The following is a 20,501-nucleotide window of genomic DNA, read 5'->3' on the forward strand; positions in this document are numbered from 1 at the left end:
AAACAAACAAGTCACTTCAGTGTCACTCCAATTCTGCAGCACAATGGCAAATAATGTTGGTGTGTGAAAATATAAAGACATTTCTGATGCATGAACGTGTTACGGTTGATAACACCTATTAGTAGGATAGGGCTTGGCTTCCCTCAGGAATGGTGGTGGAGCTGCACTGATAAAGACCCACTTATTTCCTCAGTGTCACATGTGAGCAAAGGTCATCAAGGATAGCAACTAGGAGGAAGTCTTTGGACGCAGGCTAGAAAGGGGTTACCACAGATATCCAAATTTAGGTCAAAAAATTTCCCTCCCCCAGGATTAGACCTCAGAAAAGAAGAAGTTGCCTTATATTTGAGTTCCTATAAAGACTCTAATATTCTCAGATGCTGTCTCATTGACTTTATTTTGAATACTAATATACAATTTGGGGATGGCACAGCAGACTGGAACTGAATCAATGCCAGTTTTCACTACTTAAGAAAGTAACCTGACAGAACTGCTTTATTTTAAAAAAAAAAAAAGGCAAAGAATGTAAAATAATTTCTGGGATATGGCCTCACAATTGCGAGCACTGAATATTTCTGTAAATATGCCTTTTAAAGATACTGAAAAAGCAAGACAGTGAGTGAGTTATTATGTTGGATCACAAATATACAACAACAGAATAAACAAAAATCAAATGTTGTTTGGTCAATGAGTACTTGTAGTTTAGGATGAAAATCCCATTGACAGGATTATACACCAATGCAAAAGGGTGGTATTTCTAATAACTGGGGCAGAGGTAAAGGCAAGGTCCTTTGGGAATCTGCTTGAGGACTCACATATGACTCTAGGGATAAGAAAAACATCGGTGTCAAAAATACTTGTGAGGAAAAATAGAATAGAAATGTTCTGCAAAATGTAAGAATGAGAAAAAAAGCAATTCTCCTTATTATGTTATTTTAAGCATGTATAACAAAATTAATATATTAAGTAGTACAACATGACATTTGACTATTTTATCTCTTGCCCTAAAAGCTTATATATTCCAATTGGAAAAAAAAATTGGGGGCAGTGGGGGCAAGCAGGGGAATCTTCTCATTGGAAAAATAAGGAATCACCTTATATTTGGCCTTTTTTGGTAGTGAATTTGTACCCAAATGAGATAACTAGCTATCAGCTAAATTCACTTGCCTTTAAAATGGGAGGATTTTCAAGGGCAGGAACCATCTTCCTACACTAATTTTTCCCATCTTTAGTGCAGCCCAGACACTCAACTAATATAATCAGCATAATGATAAGAGTAATCGTGCAAACAGGAATTTCTCTCAATAACATACCATGCACTTTCATAGTGTAACAAGAAGCACTCTGGATTAGGATCCTAGAGACATTAGTTCTGGTTTAAGCTCTGCCACTAACCTAATATATACTTTTCAGCAAATCACCAAGCTTTCCTAGGCCTCAGTACCCTGTTATTATAAAAATAAAATGAAAAGCTATAGAACCAGATCATTTCTACAATCACTTTCAGCCATAAAATCCCATGATTCTATGAAGTGCCTGAAGTTATCTTAAGAATTTAGAGAATCCAGAAATCAGTGGAAACTGGGAGGGCATCACTGAAGGGCAGGACAGGGACATCACAGGAAGCAGAGACAGCAGAATCAAAAGCGACAACATGAATGGACCTCGAGGGCATGAAATACATCCCTCCGTCACACAGAGAAAGATGAATACCACAGGAGCTCTCTTATATGTGGAATCTAAACAAGTAAACAAAATACCAAGCTCACAGATACAGAGAACAGATTGGTGGTTGCCAGAGGCAAGGGGCGGGGGGTGGGAGAAACAGGTGAACTGTTTCTTGGGTTTTTTCTTGGTTTTAGTTTAAATAAATTGACTAAAAATTTAAAAAAAAAAAAAAAAGGCATGGGGATAGGCCTGGCACGGGGAGGGTGGAGAGTGGGCAAAATAACCTGGTTGGCTGCAGGTGAAAGTACATATTACGAAATGGTGACAAGGCTGGGAAAGTCCAGTAGGGCCCGGTTCCGAAGAAGCTCTGGTTATGAGAGCTCTGGAACCAAACCACAGCTCCATTATTTTCCCGAATGCGCCTAGAGCCTCTGGAGAGTCTCAGGGGCAGTGGGTCCCAACACAAGTGGTCACCCCAATCGCTGCCCAGGGGCGATCTGCTGGACCTTGGGGAAAATGCGGCTCCACAGGGGAGGGCGTCGGGGGTAGCTGGGCCTGGCTTCCTATGGAGGGTTATTTTCTTTTTTTTTTTAAGATTTTATTTATTTATTTTTCCCCCTAAGCCCCAGTACATAGTTGTCTGTCATAGCTGCACATCCTTCTAGTTGCTGTATGTGGGACGCGGCCTCAGCATGGCTGGAGGAGTGGTGCCTCGGTGCGCACCCGGGATCCGAACCCAGGCCGCCGGCAGCGGAGCGCACGCACTTAACCGCTAAGCCACGGGGCCGGCCCTGGAGGGTTATTTTCTAAACAAAACATTAACCAAAAAAAGGAGCACTGTTGACGTTGTAAAAACAAACTGTGTTGTAAAGTGTATGGACCAAGGAACTCCACCTTGTTCATATAAAAGACCTTACAGTTCACCTCGTTTGCAATGGAAAAATCTCATCATAAGCAACAGAGTTAAACAACACCCTCAGGCAAACTACATTTCATAATCAAACGGCTTATCAGGTCATTCATGGACAGATAAAATAAGCCTTTCCAAACATTTGTTCAAAGGACAAAACATTATAATAGATCCCATAGTGCTTTCTGGTCACATCACTTCTGAAACCTTAACTGAACAAAGGCCTCCTACGGGTCTCCATGCCTGTCTGCACCTCACCCCCCTCTCCCTCTGGCCTCAGTTCCTACCACCTTGCCCCTTGTTCACGCCACTCCTGCCTCGCTGACCTCCTCACTATCCTTGAACTGTGAGTCTACCAAGTACACTCCGGCCTTAGGGCCTCTCCACTGGCAGTTGGCTTTGCCAGAAATGTTCTTTCCCCATAGCCACGCACTCGCTCCCTCCTTTCTTTCAGATCTCTGTTTAAACACTCCTCCAATAGTGTTTCCCGGGATCAAACCCCAAATAAACTAATTGCACTCAAATACTTGCCTCAGACTCTACTTGGGGGAAATCCAAGCTAAGACAAGAAGTAATCTCAGGGAATAGGATCACTTCAGCCGTGAGGGAGTGGGGAGAGTGACACAGGGAAGAAAAGCATGTCAGTACAGGGGGCTTTATCAAGTTAGCCACCACCTTGGGTCTTGAGCTACACGGAGTACACCTCAGAATTATCCACTCTAGGGGCGGAAAGGGGGAGAATTTATCCTTTAGCTCCTTGCCGCCCACTGGTCATGGCTTACCCTATTGGGAATCCTTTCCAACCGTTCATCCAGGTGGTACAAACCAATTTTCCCAAGGGCTTTGGGCAAAAAGCAAGAAGTAGGCAGAGCAGCTGAGGTGAGGCACTGTCTATCACATTACATTTGGGCAGAGGTGGTTCTCACTGCAGGGGTGGCATAAAAGGCGAGCTAAGAAGGTATAAAGTATGAGGTATCCAGTACAATAACTAACCATGCTCATTCTAATATTTTTAAAGATGCGATCAGATCATCTCACTACAGGTGCATCAGACTTTCAAGACTGAGCAAGCATACCTGAATAGGATTCAATGTGGTAATCAAAGAAAACTTACAGTAACGTTGGTCTGAAAGCACATTTTATAATATACATAATTGCCACTGTTCTGCATGATAATCAGGCATACATGGTAAACATTACGTGAAGATTATAATTTCTACTGGGTTTACCAGCACAATAAAGAATTTCTAAAGCTAAAAGGAATACGGCTCAAGAGGAACTGGGAGGCACACACAGGGAGCTAATTCAGGATTCTGTATAGACACTCAGCCTCGTGATTGGAAGGAACACAAGCAACTAGGTTTTTCTCTCCTTGGATAAAGGGGTTTATTAGTCCAGGAGATGAGGGTCATATCCTGGTTTTGCCCAGACCCTTGTTTTAAGGGTTAGGACACCAATGTCTTAGATCCTATTTTGCTTAAGCTAGTTCAGTTCCATCACCTCTGAAGTGAGCTTTGCACCTAATTCTGAGGGGAGCAGAGAATGCTAAGAGGAGGACATGGCACAGAAAAGGGAAGAGGGCTGCTGTGGTTCTCAGCGTAACAGGGCAAGAGGGAAGGGAAGGATGACTAGTGTAAATGATGAGATTTCAGGGGAAGCCTCCTGCCCGCCAACATCTCCCACAAAGTCTTGTGCTGAGGTCCCTGAGAAGGTCCCAGTCAGACTCAGCTCTGGTTCCCTTGACGCTTTAAGCTGGCTCTGTGGAAGCCCAGGACTGCCTCATAAGCCTCACGTGGAAAGTACGTATAAAGGGTTTTTCCACTACACGCAACTGCAGGAGAATACATCTGAGTGTGAACTACGCTAACAAAAGAAGGAGTGTAAGTGCCGAATAAACAGAACAGATGGAAAGCACTGCAGGATCAGAACAGTAAGAGATTAAAATCAGATCCACTAGACCAGAGGTAGAAAACGGTAGTCCACAGGCTAGACCCAGCCTCAGGTGGTTATCATCGCCTGAGTAGAATTTTTAAAAAATATTTGAGCCAACGTTTAAAAATTAAATTTTTACATAAAAGTCTATACTTCTCTTGGGGGCCTGCCTGGTGGCGTAGTGGTTAAGTTTGCGTACTCCGCTTTGGTGGCCCGCGATTTGCTGATTCTGATCCCTGGCGCGGACCTATGCACCACTCGTCAAGCCATGCTGTGGTGGCATCCCACATACAAAAAAATAGAGCAAGACTGGCACAGATGTTAGCTCAAGGACAATTTTCCTCAAGCAAAAAGGAACAGATTGGCAACTGATGTTAGCTCAGGGCCAATCTTCCTCACCCCCCAAAAAATAATAATAATAAGTCTATATTTCTCTTGATAAATCGAAAAGCTGGTCCCACTGGGCTTACGGCCTGCCCCCTTTGGAGATGGGACACACGCCCCTTGGGGTACCCCGACTCACCACTAGCCCCTATAGCTCACCATGAGGGCAACTGCCACACCTCTCTTGCATACATACCATTGTACCCCCAGCACCGTGCACGCTGCCTGACCCACTGCAGGCACTCAATACTTGTTGGGTTCTGGACAGATGGATGATATAGAATGTTAAAGGGGGAGAAGCGGCATCTCATAGATAATAAACTATGAAGTGAGCCTTGGTAAATGAATAGAATTGATTTTTATTTAGAATTGGTGGACTGTTCATAATTGGTGGACTATTCATAATCCCTTATGTATTGGTCAATAGTTCAACAGATATAAGAAAAAGATGGTATTCTTGAAGGAATACCAACCTTTTACACCAGAGTCTGACCATAGAGTTCTAGTGTGTTCTCAATGTTTATTTAGTCTACAGGTGCTAACTGCCTCTTACTCCTTCTGCTCTTCACTGTTTTGTTATTTTCTATACTTTCTTGTTTACTTGAAAAAAATAATTTAAAAAAACTCTGTTTCATGCTTGACATGACTTTTGCCTTTTCATTCTGAGATAAAGCTATTTGTAAAGATGCTTGAAATTTGTCTTAGTACTTCAATAAATCTTTATCTATCAATAGGCACTAAAAAGTATAATTTCATTACCTGGTTGAAGCTCATTCCTTCTTCCTTCTTTAGTAGATTGAACTAAACTTGCAGCTAATGGAAAAAGAAAAAAATAATCCATTAGCAAATGATCCATGCAGTGGCTTGTTAAAGTTTACCATTTTATATCTGAAATAAGTGAGGGCTCAAAGGATCTGTCAGTGGATGATGAAGGTAAAATATAAAGCATTCTTTTTTTTGTAGGTAGACTCTGCAGATTCTTTATTTCAAATCTCATCTCCCAAGAGCATCTCTTCCCAGAAAATCATTGTCATAGAATAATCAAATATTGCAAAAATCCAATACTTTGAAACTCAGAATAAAAGAATTCAACTTACCAAGCAACGTTCTCTCGCTGTTGACAGAGCAACTGACAACTTGCAAGTCTTTCTCAAATGTGTAGAGATGCTATTGAAACAAAAGTATTTTTCAATTTGGAGTTTCATATTAAATAACAACTTTATGAAAACAAATTCCCACTCAGTGCTCTACCAAGTATCATTGTGGCAAAACATTCTACTAAAGAATCATCAATGAAACAGGTTTATCCATATTAAGAAGCTTCAGATTATTTTTTAAGAAAAAAGTCTGCTATTGTAAGCCATGTTTGGCACTGAAACTTAACCATGAGGCAACAGAGCACAGTGGTTAACAGCACAGACCTTGGAGCCAAACTAGACCCAGGTTGAAACCCTGACTCTGCCACTTGCCAGCTGTGTGACTTTGGATAAGCTATTCACCCTCTCTCTCCTCCCATCAGCAAATAGGAATCATAATATCTATCGCTTGAGATTGTTAGAAGGATCAAGTGAGACGATCCATATGAAGCACTTATTACAATGTCTACCACACATAATAAGCACTCAAATATTAGCTATTATAATTGTTGAGGCAAGTAAAGTTTCAATCAAATTACAAAACTCTGATATAATTAACCATGTCTAAGAGTCTGTCACAGGTGCATCTCTCATAGGACTCTCACACTTAGAGCATTGGCAAAGTCACCTTCTCTCTTTATTTCATCTGTATTTTCTCACTTTTTGAAATGTTGCAAGATTCTGTTTCCTCAAATATTAAAGAAAATAGTCATGCAGAAACAGGATGTGATGTGCAGATTGAGGAACTGGAGTCAATCACAGTTATAATAGGCAAACTCTCTTAAAATACCTCAGAGGACAGGGAAAGATAAAAAGTCTTAGATCTCAGGAGCGAGCAGGCTAAGAGAAATCGTGAACAGCAGAAGCATCAAGAAGGACTAAAAAAGGACTGAGAACACACTAGAATCCTATGGCCAAAAGTTGATGAAAAATTTTGGGAAGTAAGGAAACACTTGATTAGAGAAAGTGAACTTTGAGTTAATAAGAAGGCTCTGAATTCATGTGAGAAGTTTCGGTTTCCTGTGACTCTGCTCTAACTAAGGGATTCTAACTTGTAAGTAAGAAGAACCATGAATGCATGCACTTAATTTTTAGTGTTTTGTCCCTTTAATTATAAAATAACACATGAGCACAGTCTCAGTGTTTAAAACATGCAAACACTACCAAACATAAACTCCAAGCTCTCCCTTATGCTCATCCACCCCCAACTCCCTTCCAAGAGGAAACATGTTGGTAATTTACTCTGCAGCCTTCCAGATCTTTCAATATATATTTATGCATATATATTGCCTAGTTTTATTGCAAGTTTTTTAAAAACATAAATGGAATGTATTATTCTGGCAACTTGCTTTGTTCATGTAACAATGTGTTTTAGAAAGCCTTCTGTGCCAGTGTACATTTTTAGACTTCTTAATCCCTTAATGTCTGTAAATTGCACAAAATGACTCGCTCCCATTTGTCCCAAGAAATAGGCAAATCTGTCACATCAACCAATGCCTTATGTGAGTGGTTTGGGGAAAAATTAAGAAAAAGAGGCTGGGGCCTGTCCCTAGATCTTTGAGAAGTAACGAGAAGCAAGGCAAGCGCAGGCTCAGCAGAAGCAGAGCCAGAGCCAGAGGCCGCGACGCGGTCCTAAGCTTCCGGGAGGGAGCACACGAATCTCGGGGAGGGCACTGGACTTCCCGCATTCCTGCAGGATATTGGATCATTGATCTGAGCCAATTTTGCTTAAATCTCAAAGGACTAAGAGACTTCAGCTGATGTTTTGGTTTAGGAGTCCTTGCACTTTTTTTCTTTTTAAAAAAAAGATCGCGGTGCCAGGAGATGGTAAAAAGGAGAAGAGCAAGGAAGGCAAGAAACAAAAACTAAACTTTTAGAAAATGAAATAAGAATTTGTATTTAGAAAAAGTAGTAGGCAGAAAGAAGGAAAATTCTAGAAGCAGTAAAGTCATCAACGAGTAATCTATGATTTATGGTGATTTTTACCTCATTTTGTCTGGTGCGGCAATCACACAATCCAAAGACGACATTTCCCTTATCATCCTAAAAAAAATTAACTAGATGTTTATTAAACGTCATTATTTATGAAGTTAGGATGTTACTAGTTTTAAAACAAACCTGCAATAAGTCAACCTCTATTAGCAATAAGCACTCTAAAGGTAGCTTGCTGTGCATATCAGAAAGGGACTGAACCTGCTTCAGCTAGTCACATGGGCTCGAAGAGTGAAATGGATTAAGAATGTACAGCTCAGTGAGTTTGGGGGACCCTGTCTGGTAGGACCGAGCATGGTGAAAAAGCGAATCTTTTTGTACTTCCATTTATTTTTTTAAGAGAATATATACTGTATGATGGATATCGGGAGTGGCTAAAACAAGTCCATGATATTCTTATAAGTAAAATTTTTTGAATCACACAATTCCTCAAATGCAGTACACTTATAGGCACAAATTAAAATAACTTTTTTTAAGGAAAATAAAAAAACTACAGTGATACAACTGTGCAAAGCAAACTGGCTAGTGAAATTCTTTCATGTTTCCTTACTATAGTAAAGTTATCAGTAAAGTTAAATTTTCTTTCCTTAGAACATTTAACATTGAAAACATATTGTTTAATAATGTCTCAAAAGTCTGAGCATATCTAAATCTGAACAGATGATGTAATCATATTTAATATTTTCTCAAAGATAAAAGTTTAACATATTAATTAGATTTAAACATCTTTTACTTGGCATTTTTCCTCTAGAAGATGGAACTGCTTGTTTATTCAAAAAATTTGAGCACTGTGTCAGACACTGTGTACGGTTTTATTTTATTTTAAAAAGAGAAAACATTTCATAAGACTGAATTTGAATCACCCTATTCAATCTCACAAAATAAAAAAGTCATGGGGCCGGCCCAGTGGCGCAAGTGGTTAAGTGTGCGTGCTCCACTGCAGCGGCCTGGGGTTCGCCGGCTCAGATCCCGGGCGCGCGCCGACACACCGCTTGTCAAGCCATGCTGTGGCGGCATCCCATATAAAGTGGAGGAAGATGGGCACAAATGTTAGCCCAGGGCCAGTCTTCCTCAGCAAAAAGAGGAGGATTGGCAGATGTTAGCTCAAGGCTGATCTTCCTCACAAAAAAATAAAAATTAAAATTAAAAAATTAAAAAGTCATATGTTAAAGGTTAAATGCCAACAAGTCTTATTCATTACCCCTCAATAAGATATAGCATAAAATTCTGTAAAAAGAGAATATAAATGGTTAAAATAGTAAATTTTATGTTATGTATATTTTACCACAATAAAAAAAAAAGAATATAGATATACCTTATAGGTATAAATAATATTTCCATTTCTTTCAACATTTAGTACACGTAAGCTCTCATAATTATTTTCTAAAATACCTGAAATGATAAGACAATAGCAAGTTAATACTTAGCAGGAGATGTTTAAAAACATATCTAACAAATACACTATTAGTGAAAAGCCAAGTATAAAAGAATACATACTGATAATTATATAGAGTTTAAAAACAGGCAAAGCTAATCTATTGTATTAGAGGTCAGAATAGTAGTGACCTTTAGGGAAGAGGAGAGGAGTAGTGAGTGGGAGGTATCTCAAGGGAGCCTTCTGAGCTACTGGTGATGTTGTATATGTTGAGTATACTGATATGCCCACTTTGCAACAACTCTCTCTTGACCTGCATGCTTTTCTGTGTGTATGTTATACTTCAACAAATTTTAAGTATCTATTAGTTTTTGCTTTATGTATCTTGAAGCTATGTTATTAGGGGCATAAAAACTTAGAATTGTTATAGCTTCCTGGTGAATTAACCTGTCAGGAACTCAGCAGAGCTGCCATGTGTCAGAAGAGTAGATTAAAGCAACAAGCTAAAAAAGCAACTAAGTCAAGCCTTTTATCACTTACTGTGATAGTATAAGCAAGAGGCTACCCCAGAGAAAGCACCCACTTCCAGGTCCACTTTCCCCCGAGGAATGGCATGCTGTGGAGGGTCAGATAGATCAGCAGAGAGGTGGGGATCTCTCACTGCTGAGGGAGCCCCCAACAAAAGGCTCCTCCAGTACTGCGGACCCAGGGGCTCAGGAGAGGGAGAGGGAGAAGAAGAACTATGAGTGGGAAAAGTACTGAGTACTGAGTCAAAGTAGAGAAAAAGTATCTTCAAGGCTCCCCTCTTTTTCTTGCTAAGGTGGTTAGGCAGAGGCACTTAAGGAAGATCTCTGCTGAAGGCTCCTGATAAAGAGGCCTCCAAATGAAAGCACCTGGGCTGGGAACACAGCTATGTATAAGAATAGGGTTAGCTACAGGGGTCTGAGTCTAGACTGCAACTCCCTTCAGGAAGTGCAGTGCACTGGCTATGCACCAAGTCTGGTTTGGGGAGGGCACCTTTCCCCGCCATGAGGCATGCCAGGTAAAGCTTTTGTGATTGCATATGGTTGGGCCTGAAAAATCACACATAGGTTTTTAACCAGGAGCTGGACTAGTCAACCCTTTTATTAATTATAAAATGTCCTTTATCTTTAAAAATCCTTTTTACTTTAAAGTCTACTATCTGATATTAGTATAGCTACGTTAGCTTTCTTTTTGTTAATGCTTACATAATATAATTTTTTCTCTCCTTTTATTATTAATCTTCCTGTGCCCTTATATTTAAGATATGTGTCTTAGAAGCAGTATCCTTTAATTAGAGTATGTAGTCCATTTACATTTAATGTAATCACTGACATACTGGGTTTATAGCAATCATATTACTATTTTTTTCTATGTGACTCAACTGTTTTACTCTTTTCTTGCCTTCTGGATTTATCCAAGTTTTTATCATTTCATTCTCCCACCTATTAACTTATAACTTGTTACATTTCATTCTCCCACCTATTAACTTGTTACTTATATATTCTTTTGCTATTCTTTTATTAGTTACTCTAAAGATCACAACATGAATCCTTAACTTACTATGTTCTAACGTTATGTGGTGCCAAGAAATGTGCAGCAATGGAAACTCTCATACACTGCTAACAGGAGTACAAATTGGAAAACAGGCAGCATCTACTGAAGCTGAACATATATGGCTCAGCAATTGCACCTGTACATATATCCTAACATAAATATACACATATTTTGGCAAACAACACATATAATGTCTATAGCACTATGGTTCATAATAGCCAAAACTGGAAACCCAAAATATCTGTCAAGTGAAGAATGAATAAACTGGGGTATATCCACACAATGGTATACTGTACAACAATATAATGAGTTAACTTGCTATAAGATACAACATAAATAATTGAGCAAATTAAGCCCAGGTCCTCTTCCCTCCCAAAAAAGTTACAAACTGCATGATTTAATTTATACACAAGTTTCAAAAACAGGCAAAATGAATTTATGGTGCTAGATGAGTGATTGCTGGAAAGGAGCATGAAGGAGACCTTTGGGGTTCTATTAATGCTCTCTTTCCTGCTCCGAGTGCTAGTTACATGAGCGTATTGCACTTTGTGAAAATTAAATGATCTGTGCACTTATGATTTGTGTACTTTTCTGTATGAAAGCCATATTTTGACACAGGATATAAAGATGCTTTACACAAACATTTAACTTGTAAGTTAATTGACCATCATCTTTCTTCTAAAATTTTAGGATATTCCTCCCAATTCCACAGTTAAAGGATTTAAACATTGGTAGACACAGCATTGATAACTACCATCATTAATTGAGGAGAAATGTATATTTCTCCAATTTGCTCAAAATTAAATTGCTTAAACTTCACTCATTTTCCCCATACAAGTATGGTGTTTTTAGATGATAAAATATTATCATGTTGATTACGACAAGTTCCAATATTCAGACAAAACATACGCAAAATATCCTATAACTCAGAGCAAATTTCAGTTTGTATTCCTGATTAAAAAGGAAAAACAGGGGGCCGGCCCAGTGGCACAAGTGGTTAAGTGTGCACGCTCCGCTGTGGCGGCCTGGGGTTTGCCGGTTCGGATCCCAGGTGCGCACTGACGCACTGCTTGGCAAGCCATGCTGTGGCGGTGTCCCATAGAAAGTGGAGGAAGATGGGCACGGATGTTAGCCCAGGGCCAGTCTTCCTCAGCAAAAAAAGAGGAGGATTGGCAGATGTTAGCACAGGGCTGATCTCCTCACAAAAAAAAAAAAATGAAAAACAGGATAAAAAAGAAAGATACTTGGTGACCTGGACCCCTGCACTGGAGCTGGAGGTGGGAAACATTGAGAGAGGCAAAGAATAGATTTCACTGAAAGCTTAAGAATCATTCTGAGATCTCTCTTCCCCACTCTTCACAGAAAGAAGCTGCCTGGATCTTCTGGGGGTGGGGAAAAGGGAAGAGGAAGTGTTTTTTATATATGGGTATACACACTTTTTAACGTATACTGAGCTGTCAGACACACTTCCCACACATTAAAAAAATAAGGATGATCACTTGGTCTCTTAGGAGAATAATATGATTGAATTTGTTTACTGCTAAACAGCACTTCACAATTTAGAGAGTTCTCATTTCTATTTCTATTTCATCCACACTGTGTAAGGTATTATAGGCCCACTGTACTGATAAAACAATTGAGTTTCAATGAGGTTAAGACACTTCATCAATATCATATAACAAAAAAGTGGCACAGACTAATCTCAAAACTAGAAAAAGGCTAACAGAAGGAACTAAGTTTCCTGTACCACACTTACAATGGGAAAATGGATAATTACTGAAAAATCCTTTTAAGGTAGATTTTTGTAGACATCTAAAGAGAATTTCAATGAGTTTCTTTTCATCATGCACATGACTCAAAAACTTCTGGAATGCAACGCGTCAATATCTTGAGAAATATTTTTTTCTTTCAAGATTATAAGGATGCTGGGAGAGACCTTCTCAAAAGTACACTTAAAAGGTTTCAGCTTAGATAAGAAACTCCTTTACAGGAAATCTTGCTATGAAAATTCAATTTCCTTGCAAAAGCACATCTATTTTCAAATCACTAAAAAATTAAGAGAAAAAAATTCTCCAACGAGTGCAGATTACAACAAATGATATATGCTTATTCCATTAAACCAGTAGTTCTCAACTCTGGCTGTGCATTAGAATCATCAGGGGAGCTTTTAAAAGAACATGGATGCCCAAGCCCTACCCAAAATATTCTGATTTTACTGGGCTGGTGAGGGGCCCAGTCTCTGGTGTGTATGTGTTTTTAAGTTCCCTATGTGATTTTAATGTGCAGCCAGGGTTGAGAACCACTGAACTACATATTTATATTATATATTAAACAATACTTATTAGATAGCATAACCAGGATCAGGTTATAATGTAACCATGGTAGACACAGTTGAAATAAATAAAAATAATGCTTTCATGGGTCTGTTTGGTAGTAATAATTGCAGTCTTAAATAATCCTGTTAAGTACATAGTTCTAATCTCAAGGACATTTGTATTAGACAAATTTGGCAATGCTGGAAATCCAGAGACCAATGTCTCACCACACACATTAACCCATCAGCCCTTCCTCCTCGGACTAGTTGCTCATATTTTAGACACACCCTTTTAAAAAAAGTATTCAATACCCTCTTTGCTTATTCATTCTGACTCTTCTCCTGGTAGTTCATCACTGGAAAGTCCAGAGGAGGAAGTTTAGCAATTTCAAACGAGGAAATGCGGTTTAATTTTACAGTTCAGTGTGCTCAGAGCTCATGAAGAAAAAATGAGGCATTTTGATGGATGAGATACTTGCATAAGTAAACTTACTAAAGAAAAGGAGAGTACCTAGATATTAAAGATGTTCGCAAGTCACAGCTCACGTAAAATCGAAGCTGGTTTGCCAGATATTCTTGTCCATTTCAATCTATTCTTTTCTAAGAATTCTAAGTGATTTCACTTTACAGGAAGTCTCACAGCCTTATGCAAAAATTTGAACTAGTTCCTAATACATAGATCAAGAGGTGCTAAAATATGATTATACCTATGACATTTCTATTCTGTAAATAATTCACATAAATGTTCAGGTTCAACACGACCAGATATTATAATTCCTAAATTTATGAAGTAAACATCATTATGTGATTTCCATTTCATACTCTGAATAAAATGAGAAAAAGCAAGGATGGGGTGATTAGTTAAGAAAGAGATGAGAATTAGAAAAGGAGTCTAGGAAGGAAAAGTGAGAAGGAAGGACAGTGGCGAGGGAACACTGCAACAATAAATGAAAACAGCGTGACTAAGCCAATCCCCTGACCCCAAAGCTATCAGGGGATATACAAGAGGCAATGACAAAAATCATTACTCTTGAATCAGTCACCCAGTAAAATATATCACTTCCCTGGTAAAGACGAATGATTACAAGATTTGAAAGATGTATGCAGCATCAATCTGATGATGTCTCATAAATCCAAAACTAATCAAAGCAGGCAAGAAGATACAGGCAAGAAAACCTACATTCTTTATAGTCTTAAAGATGCATGACATTTAAACCTTACAAGATTTACATACCACAGACTTTTTCTTAGTTTCTTGAAGATGTGAGACATTCCAACAGGGGATTGAGCATTGGATACAAAAATTAATTAATTATTAATAATAGGGCCAGCTCCGTGGCTTAGCGGTTAAGTGCATGCCCTCCGCTACTGGCGGCCCGGGTTCGGATCCTGGGTGCGCACCGATGCACTGCTTCTCCGCCGCGTCCCACATACAGCAAGTAGAAGCATGTGCAACTATGACATACAACTATCTACTAGGGCTTTGGGGGAGAAAAAAAGGAGGAGGATTGGCAATAGATGTTAGCTCAGAGCCGGTCTTCCCCAGCAAAAAGAGGAGGATTAGCATGGATGTTAGCTCAGGGCTGATCTTCCTCACAAAATAAATAAGTAAATAAATAAATAAAACTGTTTAAAAAAATTATTAATAATAAATTAATTAATAAATAAAATCTGTTGTATTGGTACATACCAGTAATAGTCAGAACATGTAATGTTTTTAAATGTGCCATTTATGAGTAAACAAAAAATAATAACAACCCAGGAATAAATCTAGCAAACAGTGTGCAGAACCTTCAAGGAGAAAATTCTAAGACTTATTAAGAGTCATAAAGAGGATCTAAATAAATAGCAAGCTATACTTTGTTCACAGTGGGGAAGATTTAATATTGTAAAGATGCCAATTCTCCCCAAGCTGATCTATAGATTCAATGCAACTCAAAAATTCCAACAGACTTTTTGGTGGAATCTGACAGGCTGATTTCAAAAAATATATATGAAAGAGTAAAGGGCATAGAATAGCCAAGATGGTCCTGAAGATGATGGAGGTGAGGAGACTTACCCTACCAGTTATCAAGGCTTATCATAAAGATAGTTATTAAGATGTCTTTGTCTTAAGTTGACCAAAGGAACAAAATTAAGAAACAAGAAAAGGAGATCCACATGAATATTGAAACTTGATGTGTGACAGAAGTGGCTTTGCTGTCAATGAGAAGGGGCAGGGCTATTGGGTTAGTGATACTAGAACAATCAGCCATTAACATGGAAAAACAATAAAATTGGATTCCTACATATTACACACAAAAATAAATTCCAGATGGATTAAAAAACAAACAAAGCTATAAAGCTTTTTGAAGTTAATATAAAAAAGTCTTCATGACTGCTGAATTGGGGAGGATTTCTTTAAAAGATCCAAAAAAGCACAAACCATAAAGAAAAGACTCACAAATTAGACTACATTAAAATTAAGAACTCTTGTTTATCAAAGGCACCATCACAAACTGGGAAAAAAAACAAGTGACCAAAAATATTGCAACACACATGATGAATAAAGGACTATAATCCAGAATAATCCTTAAAAATCAATATTAAAAAAAATTATAGAAAAGTGAACAAAAGAATGAACAGATATCTCACAGAAGGGGAAACTCAAATGGACAACAAATATGTAGAGATGCTCAACCTCAGGCCACAATGAAACAACAATTAGACCCACCAATCTGGAAAAAACTGAAAAATCTGGAAATATCAAGAGCTTGTGAGGATATATGTAGAGTCTCAAAAACATTTCCATACCACAAATGAGAGTATTAATAAGTACAACTACTTTGGAAAACAATTTGGCACTAGCCAGGAAAAATGAAGATGTGCATAGCCTATGACTCAGCAACTCCGCTGTTAGACATCCATCCTAGAGACACCTGTGCATTGTGCACCAGGAGACCTACAAGGTTAGCAAAAGCACCAACTGTAATAGCAAAGCCCAGAAACCTACCAATGTCACCCACCAGAAAAAGGATAAGTAAAGTTGGGTTCTCTAGGAACCACCCTGAGACAGTTAAGTATCCTGGATGTTTATTAGGGAGTGCTTAGTAAAGTGGGGTCAACACCCATAGGAAGAAGGAGAAGGAAGTAGGACCAGGCAGGGGGAGAAGTCAAGCTGCAATGCAGGCCCAGTAGCCTCAGGTGACCTCAGGGTTCTCCATCAGGGAAGCTCTAGAACTGAAATGGATTGTCAGAGTTGTGTTACGTTGAATCAAAATGGCAGGCCTTTATACCCCACTTCAAACCCTAACTAGAATGTGGGCCACACCCAAAAGGCCATGACGTTGCTTGAGGCAGCCCTCTGCTGAGGCAATCCCCAAAGGGGCTAACAGCTGAAGACTATCTGCTGACCACACTCACAGCACCTGGGACAAGCCCTTCTTTGAAAGGAGGATATAAGTGCTGCATCTCCATGACCACCACATTGTTGTATGTTCACATAATGGAATACTATACAGCAGTGAAAATTAATGACCTACTGCAGTCAACATGGATAAATCTCACAATACGGAGAAGAAAAAAGCAAAAAATACATATAGTATGCTTTCATTTACTTAAAATTCACAAACAAACAAAATGAAATGATATTTTGCTTAGGGAGAAATATAAATAGGTTAAAACTATAAATAAGATCAAAAGAATGTTAAAATATAAAAGTTTAAATGGTTGTTACCTCTGGGAGATGAGGGATAGAGAGGAATAGGATCAGATAGGGAGAAACAAGAGCCTTCAAAAGTCTTAGATGACACAAACAAATGGAAAGATACACCATGCTCATGGATTAGAAGAATTAATATTGTTAAAATGTCCATACTACTCAAAGCAGTCTACAGATTCTATGCAATCCCCATCAAAATACCAATGGCATTTTTCGCAGAACAGAAGAAACAATCTTAAAATTTGTTTGGAACCAGTGAAGACCCCAAATAGCCAAAGCAATCTTGAGAAAGAAGAACAAAGCTGGAGGCATCATGCTCCTTAACTTCAAACTATACTACAAAGCTACAGTAATCAAAACTGTATGGTACTTGCATGAAAACAGACACATAAATCAATGGAACAGAATAGAGAGTACAGCAATAAACCCATGCACACATGGTCAATTAATCTATGACAAAGGAGGCAAGAATATACAATGGGGAAAAGACAGTCTCTTCAATAAATGGTGCTGGGAAAACTGGACAGCTACATGCAAAAGAATGAAACCCGACCATTTTCTTACACCATGTCCAAAAACCAATTCAAAATGGATTAAAGACTTGAATGTAAGACCTGAAACCATAAAACTCCTAGAAGAAAACATAGGCAGTCAGCTCTTTGCCATTAGTCTTAGCAATATTTTTTTGCACCAGTCTCCTCAGGCAAGGGCAACAAAAGCAAAAATAAACAAATACAAATAAATAAAAAAAAGGATTACATCAAACTAAAAAGTTTTTGCACAGGGAGGGAAACCATCAACAAAACAAAGAGGCAACCTACTGAATGGGAGAAGATATTTGCAAATCACATATCCAATAAGGGGTTAATATCCAAAATATATAAAGAACTTACACAACTTAACATCAAAAAAACAACCCAATTAAAAAATGGACAGAAGACTTGAATAGACATTTTTCCAAAGAAGACATACAAATGGCCAACAGGTATATGAAAAGATGCTCAACATCACTAATCATCAGGGAAATACAAATCAAAACCACAGAGAGATATCACCTCACACCTGTCAGAATGGCTATTATCAGAAGGACAAAAAATAAGAAGCATTGGTGAGGATGTAGAGAAAAGGGAACTCTCGTACACTGTCAGTGGAAATGTAAACCAGTGCCGCCATTACGGAAAACAGGAGGGAGGTTCCTCAAAAAATTAAAAATAGAGCTACCATATGATCCAGCAATTCCACTTCTGGGTATTTATCCAAAGAAAACAAAAAAACACTAATTTGAAGAGATATATGCACCCTTCTGTTCACTGTAGCATTATTCATAATAGCCAAGATATGGAAGCAACCTAAGTGTCCATCAATAGATAAATGGATAAAGAAGCTGTGATATATATATATTGGAATATTACTTACCCATACAAAAAGAATGAAATCTTGGGGCCAGCCCCGTGGCATAGTGGTTAAGTTCATCACACACAACTTCAGAGGCCCAGGTTCACGGGTTCCAATCCTGGGCACTGACCTACACCACTCGTCAGCCATACTGTGGCAGTGACCCACATACAAAATAGAGGAAGATTGGCACAGATGTTAGCTCAGTGCTAATCTTCCTCAAGCAAAAACAAGAGGAAGACTGACAACAGATGTTAGCTTAGGGCAAATCTTCCTCACACAGACACACACACACACACACACACACACACACACACACACAAAAGAATGAAATCTTACCATTTGCAACAACATGGATGGACCTAGAGGGTATTATGCTAAGTGAAATAAGCCAGACAGAGAAAGACAAATAACGTATGATTTCACTTACGTGGAATCTAAAAATCAAAACAAACGAAAAAACAAAATAAAACAGAAACAGACTCAGAGATACAGGAAACAAAGTGGGGGTTACCACAGTGAGGAGGTGTTGGGTGTGGGCAAAATAGGTGAAGGGGATTAAGAGGTACAAACTTCTAGTTAAAAATTAATGAGTCATGGGGATGTAATGTACAGCATAGGGAATATAGTCAATAATATTACAATAACTTTTTATGGTGACAGATGGTAACTAGACTTATTGTGGTGATCATTTCATAATATATATGTATATAAATATCTAATCACTATGATGTACACCTGAAACTAATAGGATATTATATGTCAATTATACTTCAGTAAAAAAAGAGTCTTCAAAAGTCTTGATATTGTTCTATTTTTAAGGTGGATACACGGTTTTGTCTTATTATTTATAGCTTACATGTGTTCAAATATTCTTTTGTATAATTGTTTCAATTTTTAAAAGAACAAATATTTTCTCCATTTATTTCAGAAGAGACCGTTTTCCCAAAGTTCAATGCAGAACCAGAAGCAGACGCTGATGAAGTAAGCAAATCTCGTCTCCTTACTCTTTGACCTCTGGTTGACTAAAATACTATCATACAGGCACTGAATTTCCATGTCTGACTTAGCCGAGCTCCCTAGCGATTTTGCCAGGAATGTGTCATACTTCAAGAGTATCACTTCGCACTAAAAAATCTTCAATTGTATTTGTTGATGTAAAAATCTTAAGACTTCAAATTTAGATAGCAAGTGAGCAGAGAGGAGACATTTAAATGGTATAATTGTTCATTTTATATTTGAAAAGCTGAGACTCTGAAAGGAAAATAATTTGCGCAAATGTATGGAGTAATAGCTCTGCTAGAAATAAAACAGAATCCCAGATCCGCCTGCCACTGCTACAAATTATAGCAGATGAGGAATTAACTTGTGTTTTTTTGAGCTACTACCCACTGGTGATTGTCAGAAGTAACAATTTCTTTTAGGATAACAGGGCTAATATCTTGCCAAGGTGCTCTACAAGAGCAAAATACCACCAATATCAGAAAAAGCTGGTATTTCTACTAAGTTCACTTTCTGAGGACCTGAGGGTACGTGCTGTTTAGTGCAACGTCAATACACAAGTTTATATGTCTTCACAGCTGAGTGAAAGACACAAGGAAGTCAAAATCTAACTGGCTCGCACACAGCTTTTCAATCACACCACATATTACGGAAACATATGACTGTGGCATGTCACACTTTGCCTAACTTCTCATTTGCAGACACCTGCCATTTAGCTCAGAAAAAGGATCACTTTATGGTGGAAAGCAGACTCTGAGCTGCTTATTGTATTTTAAAAACTTAAACTTTCAAAAACTCTTTAGACATTCAGGAGACTTTAAAATTCTCTCACAAAAGTAGAGCTTTACTAATAATGATTCTAGTCATTAGTCAAACTCACTACTCAAACACTAGTCAAACTCAAGCCTGGAGCTACACGAACATGACTCCTTATTTGGAACTAACAACCAACGTGCCAGGACAACCCTACAAATAATTCTAAAACCATAGGATAGTGCAAAAATATAAGGTAGGGACAGAAAACTTTCACCAGAGATAACAGGAAAGGAGTTGTAGACATAGGTAATGTCATAGCCCTTCCAAAAAATGCCCTAAAACCAGAGAAAAAATAGGAA

General features: G+C 38.4%; 1 protein-coding gene across 3 annotated transcripts in view; it reads right to left on the bottom strand.

Moving 5' to 3' along the window:
* Positions 1-20,501, bottom strand: part of GSAP (gamma-secretase activating protein) — an 80,743-nt gene that overhangs the window by 58,934 nt on the left and 1,308 nt on the right. For 2 of the 3 annotated variants that reach the window (XM_087442956.1, XM_087442883.1), the window contains exons 2-5: positions 9,338-9,414; positions 8,017-8,073; positions 5,992-6,061; positions 5,654-5,707 (exon numbers count right to left, since the gene is read on the bottom strand). In XM_087442956.1, the coding sequence (XP_087299082.1) occupies positions 5,654-5,707; positions 5,992-6,061; positions 8,017-8,073; positions 9,338-9,414 (258 nt within the window). Of the gene's footprint in view, positions 1-5,653; positions 5,708-5,991; positions 6,062-8,016; positions 8,074-9,337; positions 9,415-20,501 lie in introns of those variants that run through there. The other variant, XM_087443032.1, reaches the window with a different exon arrangement.

The sequence above is a fragment of the Ceratotherium simum genome, chromosome 1 (assembly GCF_057802395.1).
Source record: "Ceratotherium simum simum isolate JZ-2026a chromosome 1, ASM5780239v1, whole genome shotgun sequence".
Lineage (NCBI taxonomy): Eukaryota > Metazoa > Chordata > Mammalia > Perissodactyla > Rhinocerotidae > Ceratotherium > Ceratotherium simum.